General features: G+C 42.3%; 1 protein-coding gene across 3 annotated transcripts in view; it reads right to left on the bottom strand.

The window, feature by feature from the left end:
* NECTIN3 (nectin cell adhesion molecule 3) overlaps positions 1–14,617 on the bottom strand; it is a 65,136-nt gene extending 50,519 nt beyond the window's left edge. The window contains exon 1 of one of the 3 annotated variants that reach the window (XM_064522007.1): positions 14,237–14,617. In XM_064522007.1, the coding sequence (XP_064378077.1) occupies positions 14,237–14,465 (229 nt within the window). In that variant the 5' untranslated portion in view covers positions 14,466–14,617. The remainder of the gene's footprint in view (positions 1–14,236) is intronic. The other 2 variants (XM_026112303.2, XM_026112302.2) reach the window with 2 other exon arrangements.
* Between the last annotated feature and the right edge of the window lie 7,233 nt (positions 14,618–21,850).

Below are 21,850 nucleotides of genomic sequence, written 5' to 3'. Positions count from 1 at the left end.
TGTTCATCCATGCTGACCTTCTGCCACACCTGCTGAACTTCCTGCACACTGCAGTAGATCCTTCTTGTAAACTGAAGAGGTTTTCCTTGAAGATCAGTCAGCTGTCTCAAGCTTGTTTGCCCAAGGCAGTTTCCCATGAGAACATGACAAGCAGATACCTGAAAAAGGTGAAATCTTCTCTCCTGAAGTTCAGTGTTATGATTCTAGTGGTCTTTTTCCCACAATTTCAAGCTCCAGACTCAAAAAAAATCACTGCAGCAAAGACTGCCCTTGACCTTCACATCTTCAACCAGTTCTTCCTTGTGCATAAACAGATCCAGTAAGTAGAACATCTCCCCTAGTCAGTCCATGATCACCCGCAATCAAGAAATGGTCTTCAGTACACTCCAGAGATCTCCCAGATGACTTGTGCCCAGCCCTATTGCTCTTTCAGCAGATGCCAGGCTGCTTGAAGTCTCCCACGAGCAGCACAGCCTGTGATCATGAGGCTTCTTTGAGCTGCCTAAAGTAGGCTTCTACTTCCTCTTTTTGATCAGGCCATCAGTAGCAGACCTTTAATACCTGCTTTGGTCTGTCCTCTTAACCCTACCCGTAGCCTTTCAACCAGCTTATCACTTGCTGCAGGGCAAAGCTCCATGCACTTCAGCTGCTTTTCTATATAGTGCAACCCCTCCTTCCCAGTTCGCCTTTCTTGAAAAGCATGACTCCAACTAACTGCAATACTCCAGTCATGCAAGCTAACCCACCACATCTCTGGAATCCAAATGAGGCCATAGCTCTGCAGCTGTGCACAGACTTTCAATTCCCCCCATTTCCCAAACTGGGTGCATCTGTGCACAGTCACTAGGGATGGGCCCCCCTATGTGCTGTCTTCACAGCAGGAGTGATAGTGTCTTCCCCATCATGTCCCCCCAGACACTTCATTGCTTCTCATACCTTCACTTATCCTCAGAATAGAGATAATCTGAAGACAGTCAACAATCCTAGTCTAAAGTTCTCCCACAAGTTAGCAAGGCTGTTGGAAAAGAAACTCCCACATGACTTTGATGGATTTGTCCCCCCCTCTTCCTCTAGGAGGGCCCAGGGGTCAGAGAAGTCAAAGCCTTGCCTGCAACATCAGCCATGCTGCTAGACATTGATCCAGTAGATGCATCCACTTCTATCTGAGCCTCTCTCATTCACTTGGGATTATTGTCGAGACCACAGCCTGGGTCCCCAGGCTCTTTAGTCACTCTTGATAATACTCACGGTCACCCCTGGCAGAATCATCGGATAATCACGGATATCAGTGAAGGGTAGTAGTCAGAAGGCTGGACTCAGCAGTCTCTCTGCAACACCCTGAAACCAAGTGCCCAGAAAGAAGTAGTCTTCTCAACACATCAAGTTAGATTGTCAGAAGGGTGCTGCTGTTCTCCTGCCCCAGGAGAGTCTCTCTGAAAATTACCACCCTCCTTCTCTTTTTTATGTGGACATTAAGTCCATTATACAGAACACTAGGCTATTAATATGCATTAACTCACATTATTATAAAACTAGGTGCAAACATGTGAAGAAACCACTAAGTAATTTTAATTTCATCTATCTGATGAATAAAAGTGCTGAGACTACAGTTTCAGGTTTACCCTCATTAGTACAAATCCCAGCTAGCAGCCAATAATTTTAAGAAAAGCTTTAAAAAAAAAAAAAGAAAAGAAAAACACAGAAAAAAGCTTTCACAACACCTTTGAGTTAATGCTTTTACAAAGGACAGTCAAGTCAGCACTATGCTGATAGGCCTAGCAGATACTGGTGAAGGAATGACTCAAGGAATTAGCAAACAAAAATTTGATCTTGCACACTACAGGAAGCAACAGCTGACTGAGGCATTGTCACAACCAAGTCTTCCTGTCATTAGTTCCTCCCCCTTCTAAGGGATGTACTCACAATATAATTAGGACATAACTTGTATACATGCAAATAGTACAGTGGAGGTAGGGAAGAAGACAAGCTATCCACTGGAACTTAAAGCAACTCAGCTATGACATAAATGCTCTAGCTATAGCTACCCTTCTCTCCAGTAATATCTGATAAGCAAAAAATGTGCTGGATGAAAATTTGCATGTTATAGCAGCCGTATGTCAGGAATAATCCACTACTTTGGCAGCAAGCTGCTACTAATTTCAGAGTCACAATCTTCTCACACTGCTGTGCCACACCAAGACCACCGAAAACTCCTGGAGAGGAGTACTACTACTACTAGTCTTCATTCTCACACTAACAGTTCCTCCAACAGAATATCATGCAAAGGTCCAAAAATGAAGATGTGGGGTTTTTTTCTCACTTCAGTCTAAACCAGCGGATGTTTTGCCCCAGCCTCAAATGAAGTTATAAGTTCAGAGGGCAATTAGGAGAATCAGATAATGCAGATAGCAGATAATTCAGAGCCAGTAACATGTTAAAGAATTTGGGCTGGGCTGTAATTGCTGAAGTCTTAGTGATCAAGTGTCAGTACCTGATCCTTCAGGCATTTCCCACTATTTACACCACAACAAGAAAGCTCCAGTGGTCAGCTAGAATCTACATATTAGCTACTACACTGCATGGCACACTTGTTGGAATGGCAGTCAACTCAGCTGGCTATAAGAAGCAATAAAAGTCTAAATCAAGAATTAGTGTATTTCCCCATGTTTAGGTGCCTATTAATAGACCTACAGCTGTAGGTCATTATTTTGTTGTACACTGTTAAACCTTAAAAAAGTTTCTACATCTGTTTCAGTGCTTTTCTACTTATGTAGTTTCTGCTCTTCACAAGCTGTGCCACACCTCTAGGAATCCATTTCTCCATTAATCATTACCAGTAGTTTAAGTCTGCCTTATTCTGTGGATACCAAGAAACAATTAACCACGAATTTCTGGATTTCACAATTACTATTTAACTTTATGTTCTAATGAAAGGTCTAATAAAGCCTGATCAGTTAAGTTATTAAGCGTTCTACTACTAAGCCATTTAACTTCTAATTTTTAACTGATCTTCCCTATCCAAGGGGGGGGGGAAGGTAGGTAGATTTCTGAATTGGCCAGTTCAGGCAGCACTGGCCAATAAAAGTCGAAGTAAAGACTACATAGATTGTTTCCCTTTGTCTTAGGAAGGTAAGTTCATAAAGTATAAATACAAGATAGTTTAACATATCAACTAGAAAATCAGTTTTGCAGCACATACTACCAGAGCTGCCTTGCTTTTAAGTATTTAACTACTGATAGGCAGTGATACACATTTAAATGTGTATCATATTGAATGACTTCAAAATTCCCATAAAGCTTGACCAAGAATTAAATCTAAGCACAAACAAACTTAAATAACTGAGACATGTGGGGGAATGAGAACAACGGAAAAAATACTGCTGTATTGACATCTTTAATATGGTGCTAAAGGGATATTATTAAGACAAAAATTTATGTCAAACAAAGATGGACTTGGCTCTGATTTTTAATGGAGAAAGGAACATGGCACACAGGGACAGCTCACATCATTTGGTGCTGGGAAAGTAAACAGTCCTTACAGAAAGCTTGAGGAAAAGCTAGCACAAAATTCTGTATAAACAAAAATTCAGAATTTATTAAATTAAGCACCCAGTTTGTGTGTGTGCGCGTGCATGCGCAACGAATTTTAGGAGACGAACAGAAACTCTACTAAGCATACAGCAACAGTCCTAAGCATTCAGCATTCCTTGTCCCCTCAATTGTATCTCCCAACTTGGAATTACAGAACCATTAAAAAACTGGTCAGAAGCACTAGTGCGCAATGCCCTTCTTTGTGAAGTGGACTAGACCTTCAATCCCTATAAAAGTCTTGACACCCTTAAGCAGGAAGTCGTGTCTCCTTTCTTTTAAATACAGTTTTGCTCATTTTCAGACATTTATCCTAAAGCATATAGCAGCTAATTTAGGAATAACTGAGATCTGAGGGAAGAGAAGGTGTACTTTATACTATATAAAGTGTTTTCTTCCTGAGCTTGCTTGTGACTGCTAAAGCATAAACTTCACATGTTCACTTATTTGTAAAGTTTGATTATCTGCCAATATTTAACAATCACAGCCATACTATGAAATGCAAAATAGACAAATTTTGTGAGGAGCAAACCATAAGATATGTCTAAATCTCAGCTGTCCATGACAAGATCTGATAAAGTTACAAGTTAAATTACAAAGCTCAGAGGATGCCAGCCACCCGTTCATTTCTGACACTGCTTGCTTTCGATTTGCTCCTAAGGCTACCCTCCACTGTAAATTATTCCAAAAAACTTACTCTTTCCCCCAAGACCTGCACCTAACTAGATGATAGCTATGCACATAATGCTGTATAATAGCTGCTCTATTTACTACCAAACCATATTTTTAGTATTTGTCACACTGCCAGCATTGCTCTGAGCTCTGTGCTGTAAACAGTGGTCTTACTGGCTACTTACTGAACAGAAGAAATGCAGGCACATATTTCTTAAAGACATTCTCTAAAAGTTATTACTTACATTAGAAGACAACAAGGGGATCCAAACAAACTGCTTGATGGGAAAATCTTGTTTCAGGCTTTATTCAGACATTTTAAGCTTAATAGAAAAAGACTCCTATATGATTTCTACATTTTCTTCCAGGGCTAGCAACTGTAGTATTAGCTCCTGCCTACCCATGCACAAAATTGAGACTCACTTAGGTTAGAACGGACTTCTGGATGTTATTCAATCTAACCCCCAGCTCAAAGCAGGGCCAATTCTGAAGTCAGATCAGGTTGCTCAGGATCATAACACAGTGGAGTTCTAAATATCTCCATGGACAGAGATTCCACAATCTGTTTCAGTGCTTTATTCTTCTTTCCTTGTGAAAAAAAGCTATTAGTAATATTTTATTAGCATTTCCCTTGTTGCAGGTTGTTTCTGTTGCCTCTCATCCTTTCCCTATACACGTCTGAGGAGAGTCCAGCTCCATCGCCTCCCATTAAGCAGTTGTAGCCAGCAATTAAATTCCTCCCCCTAGACTTTTCATTTCTCAAGGATGAGCAAACAGTTCTCAGCCTCTCTTCATACATTATGCACTGCAGTCTCCTTATCTTAGTGGCCCACTGCAAAGGCATCAGCATCCGCCCTACATTTGAGAGCACAAAATCACACACAGCTCCAGGTGATGTCTCACAAGCTCTGAGCAGAAGAAAATTGCTTCCTTTAACCTGCTGGCCACACTTTTGCTACTACCACCCACAGCATGCACTTTACCTTTTACAGAACAAAGGCATACTGCTGATCCACATCCCTGAGGACACCCAGACCCTTTCCTCTAGGGGCTCCCTTTCACAACTGGCACCATGCCTTTTCTGCTGCATGGGGCCATTCCATCCCAGAAGGACTTGTCATTTGCTTTTATTGACCTTCATGAGGTTCCTACCAGCCATTTCTCCAGCTTGCAGGCATCCCCCTCAATTAGCCCTACTCTCCAGGCTATCAACTACGCCTCTCAATTTGGTATCATCCACAAACTTGCTAGAAGTGCCTTACTGACCTGGAAAATAGGTTGGAATGAAGACAAACTGTCTTAGTACTGATCCCTGAGGAATGCCACCAGTAACAGGCCTCCAGTTGGACTTGGTACTTGTTGAAAGCCTTACTAAAGTCATGGCACATAACACTCATTGTTCTTTCTTTGTCTAGAGTCATGCCTTAGATATTCATAGCAATCAATACAGGACCTCTTTTCAGAGCAGCATCTCAAATTGTGAGGACACCACTAACTCCTTTTTCTCCCTATCTTAGCTTTCACCTTATTTGCAGCCACATGAATTTAATACACCTAAGAATCAAGAGGCCTAGCTTGGGAAACACTGCTGTAGAGTGGTACCCTCAAAATCTGTCACTGAGTGAACTCTCACTAACCAGTCCCATAGAGTTCCACGGTCCTTACCTCTTTCTGTGCGGCAGAGCATTCTCAGCAGAATCTTTAGAAGATTCTACAAGAGCCTTACACAAAATAATGTCTACAGCAAACTATATTCTGATTTGTTAGTAGGCAATTAATTTTTAAATGTTTACATGAAGACTTTGACTCATCAACAGCGACACCTACTTGTAGTCCAAAGTCTTACTCTTTTACAGACACGAATTTAAGAGTGGCCTTAGACATAAATCTATGTGCAGAAGCTTGAACTACCTCCGATACCACAAACTCCTGAAACACAGCTAGCTACACAGAGGGACATCTAAGCTTAGTAAAATTCCTCCCATGTAGAATATCCTGAGTAAACTGGTATGTTATACTTGCTGGTATGCTGCACTTACCAAAGTTAAATAATTTAATGCCATCTCGGCTACCAAACACATATTAGAACTTTTAACAAGGATACATTTAAATCTGTTAACAAATGATTAACAGTATGTTCACAACCAAATTCTCATGTTTGATTTCTTAGATCTATAGGGCCAATTATGCTTTTTAAAAAGTCTCAGTACCTTAATCAAGTCATAACAACACTATTTCTATTTAAAGGAAATTTAACTTTTGAAGTTACAAGTGCATACAAGTGTTTAAAACACAGCAGTAGCATCACTGGAGAAGGGACAACTGCTGAGTTTTTATAATTGAAATACTATCAACATTTACAAATATGCTCAAAGATGGAATTAAGCCTAACTCCTCTTCATCTTTGCTTCACCAACCTCTAACTATAAGCTTTAGCAGAGTCAACTAAGTATACTTTTATTGTGGCAAGGGCCAAGAGGGAAAGAAGAAAAAGGAAAATAAAGAGAATCATAGTAACAATTCTCATATAATCAGCTTGAAAAATTTTTATCCCAAGTTAAGTTAGTACAAACCAGAAGTTGTGATGCCTCAATTAGTATCTGTTATTATGCAGAAGTTTCCTGCATTTGATGACACTGAAGTTATCATCTTTGATTAAACTGACTGTTTTACCAGCTGATGTACACTGACAAGAAATTAGCAAAGCTAGTTACCCAGCTTGAACACAGACTCAACTTTTTGAAGTCCTACTTCCAGCATCCTGTCACCTAGTGGTGTGTTCTTAAGTGTGCTTGTCCCAGCAATTACTAGTATTCAGCTTAATCAGATGCTGCATGGGTGTTATTGCAAGTAGAAAGGAAATAAAATGCCCTCATGAAACTGGATTAAGAGAAACTTAAGCTAAGCATTAATTTATAATCCTCTAACCCAAGGGCTAGTGAAGAAAACAGGTCAGAAATCAACTCTTACTATTAAATTCATCAAAATAACCGTACCCTCTACCCATCTCTATGCACATCTACTATGGAGATCTGTTTCACTAGTCTTTATTTACCTTTCAGTAAATACCTTTTTTTGGCAAGAGATTGCTATTGTAATACTTTGAAATTCTGCACATGCTACTGCATTACAGTCATAATACTTAGAGGGTGTTAGTGTTATAAGAGCAGTTGCTTTTAAGGAAAGCATGTCTCTTCTAACCAACCCCAGGAAGATATTGAGGACAAGTTTAAGAACAGTCACATTACACTAGCATTGACTAATAGAAAAAGAGAAACTGATGATTCCTTTTAGACATACAAACATAATGTAGTACTTAAAGGAAAAAAAGAAAAACAGCAAAAGCCATCTACTGCTGAAGGTAATCCTAGTACTCCAGCCAACTCAAGACAAATCAACACTTGACTAGCCTTCACATGGAGAAGGTTAAAACATGCTATTTTAGGGTATCAGAAAATTTAAATTGCTTCTACTCCCCTACACTGCCTGAAAACCAACTGAAACAACAAAAAATACTGAACAGAGACTATCAGAAAAGAATCTGGAAGCTTGTTACTTTTCACTACCTGAATTATTAGTGACCTTCTTGGTATTTTAACTCAAGAAATTTCCTCTTGAAAACATACAGCCACAAAACTTCACCTGATCAGTTTCTTACATTTGGAGAACACAGGTAAACAAGAGATAGAGAATGGAGACTGAAGTTTAGAGACTTCAGAGGTTTTTATTCTTGCTTCTAACTTTATACTATTAGTAATTCATGGACAGAAAGACCTACTTGTGATTTAACATTTGAAACAGCCCCATGCCTCAAAGGTAATTAGCTGAACAGAAGAAGAAGAAAATAACTCAAGGCACTGATCTATCAGATCCCACACAAGAAAGTTTATTATGACTGGAAGCATTATGTTATGCCTTGAAGTTCTTCACCATGAGCCTGTGTTTAAACATTTAATTTAGTAGCCAGCACTGGCAATTCACTAACTCACAGGCCTGCCTTATTCTTCAGTGATCCTGAAGAAACCATGATTTGACTAGATTGAGTACAACATGACTAATTATACCATCACATACCCATGTAACTCTCAGTGCAACTTACAGTGCTCTGTACTTGAGCAGAAATTTTAGAGTACTTCCAAGAAAATCAGCTTATCTCATTTTCCTCAACTCCCTCAGGTAGGCAGGCTCTGTAAAGGCAATGTATTTTTGCTTTTCTTGCTACAAAAAGAGTCCTGTATGTTTCCTAGTATCTTCTAACGAAAAAATATTACATTAATGGAGCAGGAGAAAGAACATCCTAGATTTGATTACATTTCTAAACAGGATATTTGGCTCTATAATCTTAAAGAAATAAGCCATGACAGAGTCCTCTTTGGTCCAGTAGCAAACAATCTTCATAATAAATAAATGCTCTTATATGAAGTATTTAAAGAGGCAGTGAAAAAGAAATGCACTGTTTAAACCAAGAAACTGTTCTCAACCTTTATGTAGAAAAAGTGGCTAAACCACCATCACAATCCTTTTATAGTCCTCAAAGTGTTCAGATGTTAACAAGTCAGAGTAAGATTACATTTCACTTACATCTGTATATGAGAGTACTTGCACACCAGAAGCCAAAACATCAGTCGGCATCCTCACTCCTCCCATTCATCTTAAAATTCGTGATTACTGTAACATTGGTCAGTATGAAACCTGCCACCTCCTTTCACCTTTTCTTTGCAAATTTTACACCAATTCTTTCTGTTAGAGCATCTCCAACATACTATTTCCACATAATGCTACAGATGCATGAAAAATACAGTCTAAAACATGAAAAGTCAAAAATTATAAACCTATGCAGTAATTTTATTAGAACATTAGCATCCACATTTTATTATTTTGTATTTATTTTACATGAGCACCACAGCCTCATAGTCATCTCTCTAACATGATACAGCTAGCACAATCAAACAGTGTTTAAGACCTGTTCTAAAACTGCAATACGTATTATTTCGAGCTGTTTTGATGCACAAGCTTGACAAGCTTTAGGTTTCATTTTCTCTAATTATCAAGCAATCCAGGTTTTGCTCTCCCCTCTATTTGAGGTCACTCTTATTTCTTCCAGTGCAGTTGCTCTATTTATTTCCTCACACAGTGGTTTCATACACTGTCCTACTTCCTGCATAATCCACCGATATCCCCTTCTCTCCAACTTCTTTCACGTATCTTCTACAGTACTCCCATTCTTTCTCTTGATACTGTCGTATTGGCTCACCCTAAACTTTTTCAAGAGCACATTTCTCACCATTGCCTATTCTAAAAACATATTCAGACAAGAATTTCTTAAGGATGATTGTTGTTTTACATACAATGAGGAAAAAACACATTCTATAGTGTTTTTGAACATACCATCGCACTTTCCCATTTCCAAGGAAGTAACCTTGTTTGCTTAGCTTCAATATATTTTTATCATGGCTTGAGTTCTTAGTCACTTAAGAACTAGTCTAGTCAAAAGTCACTTAGGAATTTTCTTTGTTTTACTTGCAACTCCCCCCCACTTTTTTTTTTTTTTTTTTTTTTTTAATACAGTAGACTTCCCTTATCCAGCTTTCACATTTATGATCCAACCCCCTTAGCTGTCCTTCTACCCCCACTACCCTCTGGAGTGCTGTACTCCAGGATGCTTCAAGAGAAGTCTTTTCAATGTGAATTTAAAAACACGTGGCCCACAAATAACTGTTTTTCTAGCCTCATTAAGCAGCCAAACATAGCCAACAATTCAACTTGGAAAGAAAGGTAAGTATTTCCTCAAAGAAGTCCCTGAAAATGCATCTTGGAGCTTTTCTATCCCCTTTACTTTTATATTTTGCTTAGTTTTTCTTTAATTCACACTCACTTCAACAGCTCAGCAAAAATATATCACTGTATACAAACTAATGAGGCACTGAAATTACAAGAATTTTATTATTCAGTAGCACACAGGTTCACATTTACAGCACAGCTGAAAAATATTTGCCACAATATATATTCAGTTATTTTATGGATTGTTATAATTTCTTATGCATGCCATACATTTCCTCTAGGTCAAAACTACAATACTTTTGCTTTTGTAAACTTTGTACATACTTCATTGCCAGAGAAGTAAGTGGATACCTGTACATACAATAAATTAAGCTGAACGTTATAGACATTCTTTACTAAAAGGAACAGTATTTATCAGAACAGGTCTATTTGTATTTAAAATCCAAAAGTTGCTGTTATTTCAGATTCTACATGTATTTTTCTCTCTCCTCCCCATTTTTTTTTTGCCCTTTAATATATTTCTCTGAGGAACTACAGATCAAAAAATCATCTCTAGCTGTTGCTCAAATTTGTGTAAAAATTCATCTGATTTTATATCGAAGCTTTCCTGTTTGCATTTGAGGTGGCAATGTTTTCAATTCTTGCTTTTGCTAGGATTATAAGAATTAACCTAATAGCAGGAACTATGGTGACCAAAAGCAGTCAGCAATTTTGGGTTCTGTCAACATCTAAGCATGCTCAAAATGTGTTTCTGTGAAGTGGCACCAGCATTTTTAAAAATCTACAATGATTATCTCCCTCTTCCCCCTCCTTTTAGGCTCTATAGCAGTTATGAAGATAAGGAAAAAGACTGTGGGAAAATTCAGCAAAAAATGTAATCTAAAACACTGAGATGTTTAGCAAAAACAGTTCTCCTCTTACCTCACAGTCCAAGAGTCACCAGCAGTTCCTTAAGCTTCCCCTTTTAGCTTTACACTTGTAAAAATCTCATTATTTCAACATAACATCCCGACTTTCTGGCAGATACTCTGAAGCCTCATCAGTCAAGTTCATATATGCCAAAAAGGATCCAGGAAGAGTGACATCTGAATTGCGCTCATCAAGACTAAAATAGCAACCTATTGCATGACACAGCATATGGATGCTCTTAACTTCATTGTTACTATTATCTTCACATTCACATGTAAAATTAGCTTGGCAAAGTTATGTCAGGTCTGCAACTACAACTTTTTCAGCTCAAAAGAGCAAAGATCACCCTGAACAAAGGGAAGGGAAAAAAAGTGCTAGCGGAAATACATTTGCCAACACTACAAACACCAAGTCTTCAAACCTTAAAAGTGTTGAAATGTGACAGTTTAATATTGAGAAAGTCAATTGGCCACAAATAAAGCTGAATACCACCTAATAAGTGCTTCTTAGCAGCTAACAGCTCCAAAGTTTATTCATGGGAAAATTAACTATCAGTCTTTAGCGCTTTTTAAGACATGCAGCCAATAGCTCTAGGGAACATGCAAGAAGACAATAGGCCTTGTTTCATTTATTTCAAGTGAAAACGAACTCCAGATTTCCATCACCTGCCACTTCTGCCAGGACTCCAGAAAACTCAGTACAGGGGAAGTCTGAGTTGCTTAGGTTCAGGGCAGACATCTCTGCATGAACATACTCTGCTGCTTGAAAATCAAGTTTTATTTAGTTTTCACCTGGGGAGGTTCCCCTCTCTCCATTTGGGGCTTTAAAAAAAAAAAAAAAAAAAAAAAATCAATGCAACATTTATTCTCCCAATTTTAGCATTTTATTTTTCATTGAAAATGAGGGGATGCTGTAGAAGTAACCTTGCATTAACGTTAATTCATTAGGGCTCAATTGCTTTGGTTTTATTAACTCAGATTAACTTTGGGCTCTGTAAGGAATTTTTTAAACACAGAATCTATTTCATATAGAATAATATCAAATCCAGCTTATTTTTAATCAATAATTATCTCCCACCCCCACCCAATATCACCAGCTATCAAACCAAAGACCTCAGTACAGGGACTTAATCTTGTAGCCAGGACATACTCGCTGTATGCAACAACAACAAATTCTGAACAAGCAATTCAGCACGCTTCCCTAACATATAGTTCATCTCCTCTGAAGAAGCACACCAACAAATCTGTGACTAACATGACAGTCAACTAGTCCTGCAGAACTCTTGTGCTATAACAAGTATTGCAGTTAACATTCAGGTCAACTAGGACCAGTCTGTCTTCTCACCAGAATTTACACAAGTACATTAGCTGTAAGTTGAAATAGTTGTATGCTCACCACCAGAATAAGGAATTATACCAAAGCTTTTTTTAAGGACAGATGCAACATATGCTATTTTACAGGGTTCTGTTTCAGGAAACGCATGTTTTTAACTTAAATTAGTAACAATCGTCTGTTCTGAGCGCCACATCATTGCCAGAGGGGGGAGACTATTACATGCAAGAGCACAATTTTACAGCAGCAGTGCCTCAACTCCCTCCCTGCAAAAGGATTTCTCAGATACAATACCATTGCTTTATAGTGGCATGCCTTGTAAGCTCATCTAAGTATTTTTATCACATGAACCTCCAGAGACTTTTTCCTTTAACTTGTTCCTCACCCTCCTTCTAGAGGGAGAGGACACAGTGTATCCTATAATACAAAATCCCTGCCAACTAGTCCTTACTGCATTGGGAACACAAACAGCAGAATGATGGTTTTCAGTCTGCCCTTTAAACAGCCACTACACTTTCTTTTTGTCTTCCACTGCCGTGAAAAATGACATTACACACTCCACTCTTCATGCAGTAAAATCCTCCCTTAATTTAAGTTTAAACTTCTACCTCGTCTGCTTGTTTTCTAGGGAGGGGAGGAGGACCGGAATAAATACTAAATAAAAAAAATGAGGAGCTGGGTGTGATTGGAGGGAGAGATTTCTCTATGTCTGGTCACATCGAACCACATGGGGACCCTGCACCGTAGTGCCCCCCGCACCAGCTGTTCGAGGGTGATCCAGAGTACACAAATCAATTTTCACAAGGAGATAATAGCTCTAAAACCATCAATCTACAGTAACTAGCACCAATTTCACCCTCATTAAGGCAAAAAGCTATACAAGCCAACAGCATCAGAAGCAAAGAGCATGCATTCCTCCTTCTCCGAAATAAACCCCATGCACACGAAGACCCACCCTATTGTCTTTCCCACAGGCTAGGAAAAAGAAGACAAAAACAAAAAAAGAAAGAAAAGAAACGAAAACGAGCAGCTGTGAGTTTCTGCAGCCAGGACAACGCGCACCGCTGAAGAAGGGAATTGGCCGCGGACGGTCTGTCACTTTGGGGGAGAAACCCCAGCCCCGCCAGGAGAGCGCCACGGAGAGCGGCGGAGAAACTTCCCCCCGCTGCCGGCCAGCCCCGGCTTTCCCCGCGGTGAACTGTGGCCGCCAGCCGCCTCCGCAGCCCTCCAGCAAGGAGGAGAAACACACGCGCAACTCGAAGGGCAGAGCCGGCCCCCGCCGCCCCGGCTCAGGCCGGGAGGCTCCACCCGAGCGCGGTGCCCGGGAGCGCAGCCTCCCCCCGCCGCGGCACCCCTCGCGCGTAACGGTCCCCGCTGCGACAAGTGGAATCCAACGGCCGCGGCTCCCGGCAACGGCGCCACAACACGGCGCAACGGCCCGGCCCGGCCCGCTGCCGCCAGGGCGGCCGCCGCGGCCCCCGTCCCGGCCCCAGCCGCGGCGCCCCGGGACGCCTCGAGGCGGGTGCCCGTCCCAGCGGCGGCGGGAGCGGGGCAAGGCGGAGAGACATCCCGGGGAGGGAAGGGAAGGGGAAAGCGGCCGGGAGTCTGGCGGGCGCCGGCTTCGTCCCCTCCTCATCCCGCTCCCCCCCCACCCCCAGCCGCTCTCGGGGGGCTTCGCCCCCTCGTCGAGCGCTCCCGGGAGAAACTTGCGCGATCCCGGTCGCGTCCCGCCCTCCTTCCCCTTCCCCGTCGCGGCCACCACGCAACCGCCACCCCGCCCCGCCGAGCGCGCACACAAAGTTTCCCCCAACTCCACCGCGTCCCCCGGCCGGCCCGGCCGCGCCCGCATCCCCGGCACTGCCGAGATTTCTCGGATTTCTCTCTCTCGCCGCCCTCCTCCACCGCCCGCCCCCTCTCCCTGCCCCGGCCACCAAGAGGGAAAAGTTTCACTTACTGCAGCAGAGGCGGGAGAACAGCAGCCCCAACAGCCCCAGTCCCGGCCCGGGGGGCACAGCCGAGCGGAGCCGCCGCCGCTGCTGCTGCTGCTGCCTCCGCCGCTGCCACCACCACCACCACGGGGAGGCACCAGCGGCGGCTGCCGGAAAAAGTTCCCGCCGGGCAGGAGGAGACGGCGAGCGGGGGAAAGCAGCGGCAGCCTCCACGGCCTCTTCGGCCCTTGCCATGCTCCGGGCTGGGCTCCCAGTCGCCGCCGCTACGGCTCCAGCCCGCTCCCTGCCCAGCCGCAGCCGCCTCCCCGCGCCGGGTGCGTGTGTCGCCGAGCAGGGAGGTGCTGCGCGCGACTCCCCGCCCTCTCGGAGCGGGCCACACCACCCCGCCGCGGGGCGGGGGGGAAGGAGGGGCGCCGCGCGGGCAGGCTGGCGCGCCCGCCTCGACCCCCACCTATTGTTCCCCTTCTCTGCCGGCCCCGCCGTGAGTCGTCTCGGCCCGCCGCGCCCCTGCCCCCGCTCTGCGAAATCGCAGCCGCGCTCGCGCGCCGGGGGTTCTCCGTGGCAACGCGGCCGGCCGAGGAGCGGTGGGAGGGGGTGCCGCGGCGTCCCCCCTGGGGGGCTGTTGGTACGTCCCGCCCCGCCCCTCTCCCCCCGCACGCCCGCCCCCGGCCGCCCCGAGGCGGGTCGGGGGCGCCGCGCTCCCCGGCGGTCGGGCCTGGCGCCTCCCCGCCTCCGCCGCTGCCCCGCGCTCGGGCTCTGCCTGCCTCTTCCCGGCAGCGCCCCGGCCTCCTCCGCCCCCGGCCCGCCTTGTCCCTCCGGGAGGCCGCCGTCCCGCGCGCGCCGCCGCCCCGGCGATGCTGCCGGCCGCCGGCACCGGCGGGGAAACGGCCCGGCCCGGCCCGCCGCGGCTCCCCGGGGCGCAGGGACATGCCCGGCGGGAGCCTCCAGGCCGGCAGGGGCGGCCCGGCGGCTCCCCGCGGGCGCCGTCAGGCGCGGGGAAGCGGCGGCTCGGCCTCGCCGTCGCCTTGGAGCCGCCCCCCACTTCTGCAGACACCAACTTTCCCTCGTGTGCTGCTCGTGCTCTGCCGGTTTTTTTCCGCAGGGCCTGCGGGACCCGAGGGACGGAAGGGGGGTTTCTGTCCCACCAGCGCCCGCAGGGACGCTTGGCTGTGGCACGGCACGTGGCTTTTCTGCGGGTGGGGCCCTTGGCAGCGAGGGCAGAGCTGTTTCAGCCGGAGCGGCCGATGCCCCAGCCGTGGCTGCGTCCCAGCGCTGAGATGGCAGAGGAAGGTCATGAACAGAGGTCACCTTACAGGTGACTCTTCCAAGAAATGCAGCTTCTCTGCTCTGTCTCAGCACTTGAACAAAAATTGTGTGGGCACACTGTCAAAGGCAGTGTCCCCAAATCGGGTTCAGGTATCAAAATACAGTGGCTTAAAATAATTGGGTTGAAAGTCTGACTTTTTTACCATGCAGGTGTGTTTTTCTTTCGTTTCAGGTACACAATCATTCCAAGGCTTCAAAGAAAATATTGAGGAGTTGTATAGACCATATCTGCTGCTGAGGTATCTCCTGCGAATAGGTTCCATACAAGCCCCACGTTTTCCACAGTACACTAACATTTGACAATTTCCTTCACTAGCAGCCATGAACAGCAGTTTCTCAAAGCTACGCATGGCTACATTTATCAGACGCTCACAATAGTACGTTCATCCAGTCTTCAGCTGCCACGGAATGCTTGCCAATTAACTGGCCTCATTAATCTGTAACTATGAAACAAAACAGTTCAGGCAAAGAGTTACTAGAGGCAAACTTGTTAACAGCAACAGGCATTCTGCATTCATCAACATTTTGGCATGCAAATGAACAGCCAGCAGGACTCTAAAAGTTTGGTGAAATCAGTTTCATTCTCTCAGTCTGCTCCTTGGCTAATATATAACTGTGCTCATGTCAATTAATGCTGGGTTTAAGAATCAGGATTGCTCAGGTGGTATACAAGATCTTGTCCAAAAGCATGTAAACAAATTGGGGGGCAGTGTGTTTTACGGGAAAAAAAAAAGTACTTGCTGCAGAATATTTCAGTGTTTTTCCCACTCTGTTGAAACTTTCAAAGTTCAATGCTTTACTCTGTTCTTAAAATCTTTGCCATTTTGATTCCGTGGAAACAAATACATTCCAGTATGCCAATAAATCTAGATAAATGTATCACCAATCTAATCATTAGAGCCCAATTTCTATTTATATTAAGAGTCTTTTTACGTGGAAAAATTGATCAGCATACCTATAGTAACAGCTTTGCTGGTGTAACATTCCAGGTAGATGTTTTCATTGCATGTGATTATTCCATTTCCCTGTATAGACAAGTACTACACAGATAAGTCCTTAACAGTAGAAGCAAATTACATTTCATAATTACATTTACACCAAGTTTAAGGCACTCTTAATCTGGCCAGGAAATGTAATGAGGCCATTGTGTAATTGAGAATGCAACCCTTAAAATTATGTTTGTGACAACTATAATCAAATTGTCATCTGCTATAAAATTTTCATTTTTTCTCATTCCAAAATAACAAAAGGCATTAAATCTATTAAAATAAAATGTTTTGAAGGTCTAGCTCCAAAATTCATACATCTATTCATGATGGCTGCAGACCCAAATGCAGTTTGTCATATGTAAACAAAACTGCCCAGTCTGTAGGTAACATCTTCCAGTGCCAGATTCAGCGCTGTTGTAATCAGGCATCCTGGGGACCATGTGATACAAAAGGAAATTTCACTTCATGATATCAAGGCTAAATTAGGAACTGCAATGTTTCGAACACTCCTGAAGGGACAAGGCTCCAAACAATTAATCTTGCGTAATATTGAATGAATGTACATAGGGTACACTGGCTCAGTTTTTTTAAAGCCATTGTTACTGGCATATTTTTCCATAAAAAGATGTTCTTCCAAAGTTGGCAGCAGTCCTGTTCCAAAGTGTCTTTAAACTCTAGAAATACAAGAGTGTATTTTATTTCCAGTCCGTATTTTTTTCTCTCTCTAGTCATTGTCCACCCACCTGCTGTTCCCTCCCCCCCTTCCCCCCCAATAAAAGAAGCCCTTGCCTTTAATTTGGATTGAGGTGTTTGGCAAGTGTTTACTTCTCAGTCCCTAACCCTGCTGGTCATTTGAAAACAAAGCTCTGAAGCAGTGTGAAATTAACTTATGTGCATAACATTTGAAGTGACAGCACAAATTCCCACTGGAATGAAGGGCTATTCACTTCAGTGGGAATTTGTAAATAGATTTGTAACAGAACAATGTGCTTTTTTGAAAACGCTCACTTCCATGCGGATGGATGTGATGGCACCTCCCTAGCAGTGTTTGTGCACTACCACCCATTATGACCTTAAAAAACACCACAAAACAACACAAGACTTGCTTTTTTTCGATGCACTTTCAGGTGGATCAGTGATATTTAGCCTGTTATTATATAGTTTCTGTGATTTGTTAACAGATGTTTGCATTTCCATGGCGAGTGAGATCATTCCTGTATCATTCCTACAGCTGAAGTCAGACTACTTGTATCTCTGTACATGCCTCAGCAAGACTGCAAACACAGTATTTTCTGTGCTGTATGGAGAAAGGTGCCTGTCCAAATCCATGTCTAAAAAGCCATGGAAAAGCATCTGCGTAGGCTGTGTGGCAGGCATGATTGACAATTCCAGCAGGGCCAAGGATTCAAGGAACGTGGGCTGCATATTTATGTGCATACATCTCCTGACCCAGCAGTGGATTATGAACTTGTTCAGGAAGGGTTAAACCACTCCCCACTATGACAAAGTTTAGCTTATTGCTAGTTAATTATGTTTTTAATAGTGTTGGATATGCTTAGGAATCTTTGGTTCCAGGATGCTCTATAATCCTGACTTATTACAAAATGACTAAAATTAAGAATATATTGCACAAATTGAATTATTCTTACGTTTCCAAGCTCTTTGCCTGCAGTATGATGTAAAATGATCTGGGCTGTCATCTCATGGAAAAATCTATCATAATATTTTGATTTATACCATAAGCAAGTTTAGCCAAGAATAACATACAGTTGCCTGGTATATGAAATTTTTGAATTCCATTTGCCCAGTACTTTACTTATTAAAGATGACATTTAAATCTTGTTTGAATCAAATACTATCCCTTTAAAGAGAAATCTGGGTAGCTGACTCCCTCTTTATTGAATGTTACAATTGGAAAACTTTGGTTCTCTTGTACGCAGAGTAGCCCTGCCCTCAGGGCTTTATTCAAGAAATTTGTGTGTCTCAGCAGAATCACAGAGTCCCAAAGCTCATCATTTGTGTACAAAGCAGTCAGTAATGCAATTACTGACAATAATCACCCCCAACATTATGTTTCATACCCATGGTCAGAAGTATGTATCATCTAGGCTCCAGTGAAACTCAGATTCTCATTGTCTCGGCCAAGAGGTTTTAAGACTCCCGGCCAAATAATTAAATTCCTGCATTTCCGAGAAACAAAAATAATAGACAAGGAAGTGAAACTGTTTCCAGTTAGATTTGACTGCCACTTACATCACTGAAAAAGAGGACAGAAAACGTAAGGATTCCTCTTGAAATAATGTTTACAAATCAGACAAGGCTTCCTCTGTTTTCTTGCTGCTCTGTTTCCCTTTACTGTAGTCTCTTCTTTTCTTTCTGTATGTCTGTCTGTTTTCTCGCCCAGCTCTCTTTCTCTAACTATTTATGTACACATATATATATTTGTGATACTTTATTCTAATAAATACAAAAATACCCTTGGTTTATATGTGTCTGTATGGACAAACTCAGAATATACGTGTTTCATTCTAAAACTACCACAATTCATTCTAGACACAAGCTATAAATACTTAGGTTGATCAAAAAGAGCACCCAGGAAGGTGAGAAAGAAAAGTGAAAGGAATAGGTGGACAAGAGAGGGAAAGAGAGTGAGCGAGAGGGGAAAAAGGAGGCTGTGTTACCACAACACATCTCGGAAAGATGAGCATACCAGGACAGTTACAAAGAGACACAAAGGACCCTACCTTGATCTACAGCTGAGGAGGAGGTGACAGAGTAGAGGTAGGATGCTAAATGATGCTTTTCATATCACTCACCCTGGGGCTGCTCCCCAGCCATAACTACTAGCCAGATGCCTGGGGTGTTGCCAATCCAGTCGGGTGCCAATCGGACATCCTTCTATCTGAGTCCCACTTCCCTGCCCTGAGCAATGATCCCTATAGCAGCCACAGAGATCCTCCCAGTCACACCTCTACAGTCCACCTGACTTCCCTCCCCAAGAGAGAGCCACTGACCTGCTCTATGGGGCTGAGCTTCCTTCAGCCCCTGCATGGTATAAAGTGGTGGAGGAGGAATGGGGGTTATTACGTGAGATAGTCCTGATACTGTGTAAGAGGTTTCTTCCTGTCCAGTAGAAGTTTCTTTCATGAATAAAGAAAACTGTAATTAATCTGCTTTTCTACAGGGTCAAAAAGAACGAAGATGAGTTCCTGGAAAAATATCCAAATGATGTCATGATTTTATAGTGCATACATACATTTCTCAATGTTCTTTTCATTGTCTTGATTCACTAACATTATCCCACACCCAGCAAGAGTCTGGATCTTGATTCAAGGAAAAGGGAGTTTTAACATTCATTTCAATGGGACCCTGTATTCATTTTTAATGATGACACTATAAATGGTGTCATCTTACTACTTTGCTTCTCTTGCTTCTCCTTGATCTCTTCCTCTGTGCATTGATAGTTAAATGCCACAGGTATTCCACAATATGATGAGTGGAATACACAAAACTTGTGTCTGCATGTGTCTTAAGAATACAGCTTGGATCTCTACTATATGGAAGATGCATCCAGGTACAGTCACAAGGTGACTGCAGTAACACACTATATCCCTGCTGCTAGCATCCATGTTTTGTACTTGGAACCACATTAACTTCCGTGAACTCGAAAACCCGTGTAAGAGCGAAGCATGACATAATTGAGTAAGAAAAAAATCACCTTTATTATATCTGTAGGCTTCTGCTGCATTAAGTCAGTGAACATTGCAGGTTGTATTATGACATTTCTGAATGTCTGTAACAGTTAATGTTGACCTAAAACTAAATAAAGGTCTCAACCCCTGAATGATTTTTTGAGCACATTTTAAATCACTTACAGATCATGTCTTTTAAAACTTTATGAGTGGCAAAGAGAAATGTGTATTAATTTTATACAACTGTTTTTACACTTGTATAATTGAGTTCAAAATTTGCCCTTCTACTTTCGGCCTGAGAAAGGTAGCCTGGAATGTATCTACATGCTTTTGATCTTTTGAAAAACTATTTAACCTGAAGAAACCTTATTGAACTTTAAAAACTAGTCTCTGTGCACAGAGTGCTTCATTTCTATACAGATTCACAATAGACAGATGGTCTCACAGGCATACACAAAATCTCTAAGGCTCTGCTTAAGCACGACCATTCATTGGTTTATCTCAAGGTATGTCTTTAAACCAAGAGAAGTACACATACAAATTTGCATGTAGAAAATGTTACTGAAGTTGAAGAGTTCATCTACATAAATGACTTGCACTGCTTTAACTATTCCCTTACAGAAAAGAAGGATGCATTTATACAGATATGGATATCCTTATTCCTCTAAGAAAAAAGAGTGCTTACCCTTTATTGATAATACATACATCCAAATTGCAGTTATGTCACTGTTTCACCTAGAAATCAACTCATGATCAAAACTGATACGTAACAACAAAAAAGTGTGTATAGATGAAGGACACATGAATACTGGATTTTTAATTGATGGTCCAGCCAAAATATGGAAGAAAAGTAATTTCAGTTGTGCCAAAAATTGCTCAATATTTTGGTTTTTATAAACATTTCTAACCTCTTTAAATTAGGTGAGTTTCTAACCAAAAGCACCATTTAAATGTGAAGTATCAATGCTTCATTTTGGAAGTACTTACTGTTTCTTTGTTCCAGTTCTCCAAAATGAGACATTCCACCATTTGCTGGAAACTGTCTCAGATTCACACATATTTTCAGATCCTACAAAAATGAGCTTTGGGGTAAATTATATCTATTGGGGGGGAGGGGAAGCAGTACACTTACACCTTCTTTGAGAGTTCACAAGGCCTGAGAATTTTTTTCCTTTATCATAATCCACTCAGAAAGGATTAAGTAATCTAAAACAGACCACCCTGCAACTGAAATACAAAGGTTTTATTTTAAGCTTGCACTAAAAACATCAGTTTAAAGGAATATTTTATGTGAGGTGCACAATACCAAAGCGCCTGACTTTTTTATGTCATCTTTTAATAGACACAATCAAGAAAGAATACAGATGCAATCAAGAAAGAATACAGGCCTAACTGGTAAAAGACTTAAATACATGTGTAACTTTAAGTAGAAGAACCCAATTAAAAGCAAGAAAACCTCACCTGCTCTAAGTTGTATGTACATGTAAATACCTTGCTAAACAAATGCTGTAAGATGTATTTCTTCTGCCCACACACTCACACCTGCTAGTATTTCTCAGAAAATTAGTTGCATGCTCAATAATATCCTTCAAAAGCAAGTTCCAAAGTCTAA

The sequence above is a fragment of the Dromaius novaehollandiae genome, chromosome 1 (assembly GCF_036370855.1).
Source record: "Dromaius novaehollandiae isolate bDroNov1 chromosome 1, bDroNov1.hap1, whole genome shotgun sequence".
NCBI classification, from domain to species: domain Eukaryota; kingdom Metazoa; phylum Chordata; class Aves; order Casuariiformes; family Dromaiidae; genus Dromaius; species Dromaius novaehollandiae.
This window is presented reverse-complemented; position numbering and strand designations above follow the sequence as displayed.